The sequence below is a fragment of the Lontra canadensis genome, unplaced genomic scaffold (assembly GCF_010015895.1).
Source record: "Lontra canadensis isolate GAN:19392208 unplaced genomic scaffold, GSC_riverotter_1.0 scaffold126, whole genome shotgun sequence".
Classification (NCBI taxonomy): Eukaryota; Metazoa; Chordata; class Mammalia; order Carnivora; family Mustelidae; genus Lontra; species Lontra canadensis.
This window is the reverse complement of record NW_022631120.1, coordinates 1,928,544-1,935,549: the sequence shown is the minus strand read 5'-3', so window position 1 is coordinate 1,935,549 and position 7,006 is coordinate 1,928,544. Positions and strand designations below refer to the sequence as shown.

Below are 7,006 nucleotides of genomic sequence, written 5' to 3'. Positions count from 1 at the left end.
GAACTAGAAGTTTTTGATCTTGCACTTCCAAATACCGAAGGAGGATCAAAGTTCTGGAGGGATTGGTGGATCTGTGGGCTGAATTTTACAAGGCTTGAGAAGGGTCTCCAAGCCTGCGGGGCTCAGACTAGAAAAGGTGGGCTGTAGAAAGAAATGCGAAGGCACCAAGCTGCGTTAAGAGTGTGAACAGCGAGTCGTTTCAACCCGAGGCGGGCGCGCGGCGAGCGCACTGCCCGTGCCCACGCGCCATCCCTGTGTGGCCCCTCGGGCTTCCCTCACGCCGCGCGCCAAGTGCTTCCGGGTCGCGGCGGACGTCGCTTCCGCAGCAGCATGGCGGCCACGGAGGAAGAGCGGCCGGCGGGGAGCGGTGAGGGAGAGCGGCTGGATTTCCTGCGAGACCGGCACGTGCGATTCTTCCAGCGCTGCCTCCAGGTCTTGCCCGAGCGTTATTCTTCGCTCGAGACCAGCAGGTAACTGGTGGCCACGATCAGCGGGGTGGGCACGGGGCCCCTGGCCCCAGCGGAAAGGCTCCGCGGAGCGGGCGGGCTCACCCGGCGCCTGCGGGCCTTGCGCCACCGCCCACCCGGCAGTGCGAGGTGCTTCTCCTCCCGGGCGGATCTGCAGTCACCCTCATTCCCCCCGGGCTGTGGCGGGAGGATTGGGGCAGCAGTAAGTCGAGGGCTTGTGGAACCTCCGGTGTCTGCCTTTACCACTTCCCAACCATTTTTCCTGTCAGCTCCGAGCTTCCTCTAAATTCCCACTACGAGGCTGTGAATCACTTGGCCCCATTACTTCCGAGTACAGAAGAGAAAAGACGCATCACTTTGCCTTCGTATTTTAGATAAATGGCCTCTCCTGGGCTACCCTTCCCTCCAAAACGTCATTCCCTCTTGATGGAATATCCCTATGGTGTTGGATGGAAGGGAGCGGCGCAGAGCCCGTCAGGTTCGAGTAGAGATTAACTTTCCAGGAATTGTAAATCTAAGGGTAGGAGAAGGTTGGCGGATGAGGTGCGGTGTTCCGTGAAGCAGCCTGTTAAAAGTCTATTTGCTGTAGCCTTGTGAGTTGGAGTTGGCTGAGGAGTGTGATTTGGCTGCGGCGAAAAAAACTGTGAATTAGTCATTCGGAGTAGAAGTCTGGGGATGAGAAAGAGAAGGAGGCGGTCCTTGCTCTGCAGTGCTGTGTTTGGAAGGGAGGCTCCAAGGCTGCCTGGGACTGGGTACGAAGAGAGCCGATTGGGTTTGCTCTAATCTCTTCGTATCTTTTTGAACTCCGATTCTCTGGTGTATTTTGAACATTGCAAGGCTGGGTCAGATTTGTGAGTTTTTTAGATTGCTTCTGCCTGGTGCTCCAGAAACTCAGTATGATAGGTGCTGGAGTACAGCGGAACAAGACAAGTGGTTTCCATAGAGTTCTTTGCAGCATAGGGTTAATGTGTGTTAAATCTGTGTTAGCATAGGGTTAGTGGGAGCACATAGGAAGGGCGATGCCTAATCCAGATTTCTTTAGAGAGGCCTTCCCAAAAGAGATCTGCCCCTTCCAGTCACCACCTGAAATTATATATTTATTGGTTTATTTAATATTTTTCTTTCACGCAGGATTGTAAACTTCAGGAAAGATCTTTTTTCTAGTTTACTTGTATGCTACTAGAGTTGCTCTGTCCGGTGTAGTAGTCACTAGCCACATTTGGCTGTTTAAATTTGGATTAATTAAAATGAAATCACATTAAAAATTACATATTTCGGTTTGCAGTAGTCACTGCATTTCAAATGCTCAGTCACCACATTGGCCAGTTGCTTTTGTGGCTGTTTCAACATTTCCATCATCCCAGAAAGTCTCTCGGGCAGTACTACACAAAGGAGGCAAGAAGTAAATTTGTTGGATAATGTGAGCTGAGCCCTGAATAATGGGCACATTCTTGCTGAAGAAAGAGTGAAGCATTATTTACATTCCTTTCTCTATCCATAAGTGTTGAATAGCAGAGCACATCCCTAGACCTGAATTAAGGTTTCCAAAACTCCGTTGATTGGAAGGATATGTGATGAAACAAAGATGTTAATAGATCACACATTTTATGGGGATTGACTTTATGTGAATTCGAAGCATTTGGATGAAAAGAAATCTTCCATCTTATGGTACTTGTTAAACAGTTGAACTTTACTTGTAGCTATCATTTTAGGTCTGTGGTTGTATTTTCAAAATGCCACTGTTTGATTGCTCTGTTTAAAATTCCAGCATAGGGGCGCCTGGTGGCTCAGTGGGTTAAAGCCTTTGCTTTCAGCTCCGGTCATGATCTCGGGGTCCTGGGATCTAGCCCCACATTGGGCTCTGCTCAGCCGGGAGCCTGCTTCCCCCTTTCTCTGTGCCTCTTTGCCTACTTGTGATCTGTCAAAGAAAGAAAGAAATAATCTTTAAAAATAAAATAAAATTCCAGCATGGACAAAACCATGTATACTAATGCATGTTGGTAAACTGTGTAATAGTGCCCGTAGCATAAGTAAAACTTCAAAAATTTTCTGATTGGACAACTGATTTAATAATTTCAATGCAATCTTAGGATCTACACAAGGCATTATATGGTAGATGATAGTGTATACGGTCATGGTACATTAGTTAAGAAATTTAATTATATCCTTTGTACACCTAATGTTTATCACTTGAGTAATTTTTTGTTTCTTGTTTTCTTATGGCATATGTAACCACATTTAAGCTAATGTGCACATAGTAGTTTTTGTAGTGATTTTTTAAAAGTTTTTCAGTTTTTGTCTTCCTGAGTCAGGTTTACTTTCCTTAGTTTAGGGTTAAGACCTTTTGTGGTGTCTGTGGTTTATAATTATATGCTTACAAAGGAGCTCTGAGCTTTTAAGCAAAGGTGACTGATCGTGAAATTTCTGCTGTTGCCACTTTGCAGATAAAACAATGTGTTTGCTAAGTCACTGTTCTTAACCTGGTATTGCTGTGTAATTCCATAGACATTTGTTGAGTGCCTGGACTAAATAATTTTTATTTTTCTAATAACGGCTTTTTGAAAACAAAATACTATTTCACCTGTGACCTTTTTTTAAATATTAATTTCTGAAAGGTGGTAGTTATTAGTTACCTCATGTGAATATTAAACCTTGGATTGTGAGCTTTGTGCATTAACAAGTTTCTTTTTCGTGAGTGGTTTGTATTTATATATTTATTTATTTAAAGATTTTATTTGTCAGAGAGAGAGAGCACGGCAGGGGGAACAGTAGGCAGAGGGAGAAGCAGGCTCCCTGCTGAGCAAGGGGCCTGATGTGGTATTTGATCCCAAGACCCCCAGATCAGGACCTGAGCTGAAGGCAGATGCTTAACTGACTGAGCCACTCAGGCCCCCCATTTGAGTGGTTCAGAGAGTTTTTGGTTATAAGTTGTTACTGCCATTTGTATTTGGGTAACGGGAGTTAGAGTAGGCTTTTTTAACTGAAGAACAAAATACTGACCATTTTCTGTGTATGTTATTTTTACAGATCCAGCTGCTCTCAAAGAAGGGTTTAGATGTTTGGTTTTTATTTTACAGGACATCCCAGTCTACCTAGTCTTTCCGTTCACATGTCCTTCCCCTGTGTAGCCTGTGTTGTAAGTGCTCAGCTCACTACCATCTAGCCACTGCTCTGCTCTTTCATTCCCTCCCTTATCAGAAATCTGTTGCAGTCCCATAGTATGTTTCTCAAAGTGTGATGGTCACGGCTGGAGGCTCTAAATTAATGACATCATCACATGCTTATAAGAATGCAAGTACCTGGGCCCCTCCCCGGTTCTGCCTCAGACTCTGCACGGGCTGCCCGTGTGCATTTTGACCAGCATCCCAGAGGGTGCTTAGGCACCCTAATGTTGGAGACTGCCTGATAGGAGAAACACATGTACAAACAGATTCTTAACACAGTGCCTCCCAACTCTAATGTGCGTATAAATCACCTGGGTGTCCTGTTTAAACACAGATTCTGATTGTATAGGTCTGGGAGGGGTCTAAGGTCTTGCAGGTCTAGCAGGTTCCCAGGTGCTGCCGGTGTTGCTGATCCCCTGACCACACTTGAACTTGTTTGCACAATGATTGTGGTATTTACAGGATATTATGGAAGTACCTTAGCTCAACCTGAAGAGAGACATGTCTCAGAGATGGCTTGTTGGAAGATGTAACCCTGAAGTTAAGTTAAAGAATGTGTTTAGTTTGGGGGGATGGATTATAGGCAAATGGACAAGCCAATAAAGGTAGATAAATGAGTGTTGAGCAGAGGAACTGCAATCATTTGTCCAGCAGTGGTTCAAAATGTAAGGCAGGTGTGGTAGGAATTTAGTCAGGAGGGCAGACATGGCCCATATTACAGAAGGCCTTGTGTGCCAGGTCAAGAAACTTGAATTTCGTAGCACAGAAGTGAAGGAAATTTGCCAAGCAGTGGATCTTCTGGTGGAAGTGGATCCTAGTGGATCTTCTGAAATACGCATTTCAGAGTGATCGTTGAATTTGAGATTGGTTGTTGTAGTAGTAAGTGAGACCAGATCGGAATCAGGAAGACCAGTTAGAGAGCGGTTGTAGTATGCACTAATCTGAGAGCCAGATGCTGGGGCAGAATGGGATAGAATGAAGGAGTTCAGGGAAAAGGAGGAGTTCTAGGATTCTGGGATTGGAACTGCCATGGTCTAGAGAACAAGAGGCAAAAGGTGTAGGTTTAGAAAGGAAGATTTTTTGTTTTTGTTTTTGGGCAGAGCACTAGTGGCTTGGGGAGAGAGGATGGAAAGGTGGAGGGGAGAGGGGAGGGAGAGGATCTTAAGCAAGCTCCACACCCAACACCAAGTGAGGCAGGGCTCGATCTCACCACCCTAAGATCAAAAGTCAGACACTTAACCAACAGCCACCCAGGTGCACTGAAGATGATTTTCTTAAGAGTGTTTATTATATAGCTACTTAGTTATTTTTTCCCCATAATTTAGCCCGCTAAGGCTAAGAGGCTTGTTTTAATCATTTTTGTCACAATCTAGTCTGTAGTAGATGTTTGGTAAACATTTCTTATTGAAAAATTATTTTGCATGTAAAATAATTCCAAAGAAGTGTGACTGTACTTAAAAATACGTCAAGCCAGCTACTGAAATATTAAGGATAAAGAGTAAGGCTTAGGAGTGCCTGGGTGGCTCAGTGGGTTAAACCCTCTGCCTTCATCTCAGGTCATGATCCCAGAGTGCTGGGATCGAGTCCCACAGCCCCAGAGCCCCACAGCCCCACATCGGGCTCTCTGCTCAGCAGGGAGCCTGCTTCCTCCTCTCTCTCTGCCTACCTCTCTGCCTACTTGTGATCTCTGTCAAATAAATAAATAAAATCTTTAAAAAAAAAAAAAAGGGTGAGGCTTAAAATTCTAGCGTTCCTGAAGCATTTCAAGTCATTCATTCCAGAGTGTTTACTGGGGCCTGTTTGTGCTGTGTATTTTAACTTCGTGATTAATTTCCATCTGTCCTCTGAGGCTCTCTTATCATTACCAGTGTTAGCAAATTTATTGAGCAACTGTGTTCCTATTTCTAAATACTTTCTCTTTCTAAATGCTTGTTCATAATTTTAGAATTCTTTGCATTATGATTTCATTATAGCCTCTCCTAAGATCTAGGCAGGAATGCAGTCACGTGTTAAAGACACTTGGAGATGCTGGTAGAGACTACTGGCAGAAGGGAGCAGAGCAGGTGATCCAAAGTTTGGTAATCTAGTCAGTGCCTATTACATCAGTGTTCACGGTATACTCGCAAATGGTCACTTACCTGCTCTAGCCTAACAGTACACTACTCCTTTACTGGCACAGGAAATTTATTACTATTGCTCAATTCTTTTTCCACTGCCCAGACTGGTTGTCCCCTAACCCCCGCCCCATGTAATCCTTGGGTTTTTTGTTTTTGTTTTTTTGTGCTTTTTTTTTAAGCCTGAAAATTTTATTCTTCAACCTGAAAAATTGGAGATCTTCTGGGGACATCATTTAATTGATGCCTCTTATCTGTGAATCGATTGAGTGGGGCAGCAATTTTATTTAGAGGAGACAAACTTTACTACCTCATCCATGTCAGATGTGGTTTTCATATGTGTTGTTTGGAGTGAAAGAAGGGTCAGGAAGATGTAGCTGGTTTACTTTGCTTTTGCAGGCTATAGTTTTAGAGTTCAATTCTGGGTAAGAGAAGAATGGAAGAGAACAAACAAATGCTCTCCAAAGGAACTAACGTAGAAATACCTTCACTGGCCTGATTTTAGGCATACGTCTTCCCACGATTTCGCCTCTAGACATCTACCCCCAGGTGGGTTGCCAGCAATCCACACTCTAAGTAGCACTCACAGGGGCACCATAAAACCATTATTCCTCTCAGAGGCCTACAGCCCAAAATTGCTTTTTCTTATGCCTTACTTGATCCATTCCCTCTCAAGAGTTTTAGGACTGCTTGAGAACTCTGGTGTAGTGAGAAAGGAGTATTTTCCTGGCTTTAGAGGAACGCAAGACATTAGCTCCAAATTAACTTCTTGGTTCTGCCTGCCGCTGCTGGGTACCTCACTTCATAAGCATAAGCTTTTCTTTCTTTTTTTATTTTTTTTAAAGATTTTATTTATTTATTTGACAGACGGAGATCACAAGTAGGCAGAGAGGCAGGGAGAGAGGGAGGAAGGGAAGCAGGCTCCCTGCTGAGCAGAGAGCCCAACTCGGGGCTCAATCCCAGGACCCTGAGATCATGACCTGAGCAGAGAAGGCAGACGCTTAACCCACAGAGCCACCCAGGCTTAACCCACAGAGCCACCCAGGCGCCTCCATAAGCATAAGCTTTTAGTAGAGCTGTGTTAATCCTGTCAACTTTAATCTAGGAGTTCAAAATAGTGTACTCTCGGGAGCCTTTAATAATTAAGTAGGCAAGATTTTTAAGTGGTTTTTCAGTATCTGACTTGATTTCTGGTACTTGCATCCATACTTAGAAGCAAATAAAATGAAAAATAGGTCATTCATATGACACTTACACGGAG

At 44.3% G+C, this 7,006-nt stretch overlaps 1 protein-coding gene across 1 annotated transcript in view; it reads left to right on the top strand.

Annotated features, from left to right (window-relative positions):
* Positions 1–317: 317 nt before the first annotated feature.
* The window catches only part of PGGT1B (protein geranylgeranyltransferase type I subunit beta), a 51,264-nt gene continuing 44,575 nt past the window's right edge, over positions 318–7,006 (top strand). Inside the window, exon 1 of the mRNA XM_032842285.1 lies at positions 318–470. Coding sequence (XP_032698176.1) covers positions 331–470 — 140 coding nt within the window. The 5' untranslated portion in view covers positions 318–330. The remainder of the gene's footprint in view (positions 471–7,006) is intronic.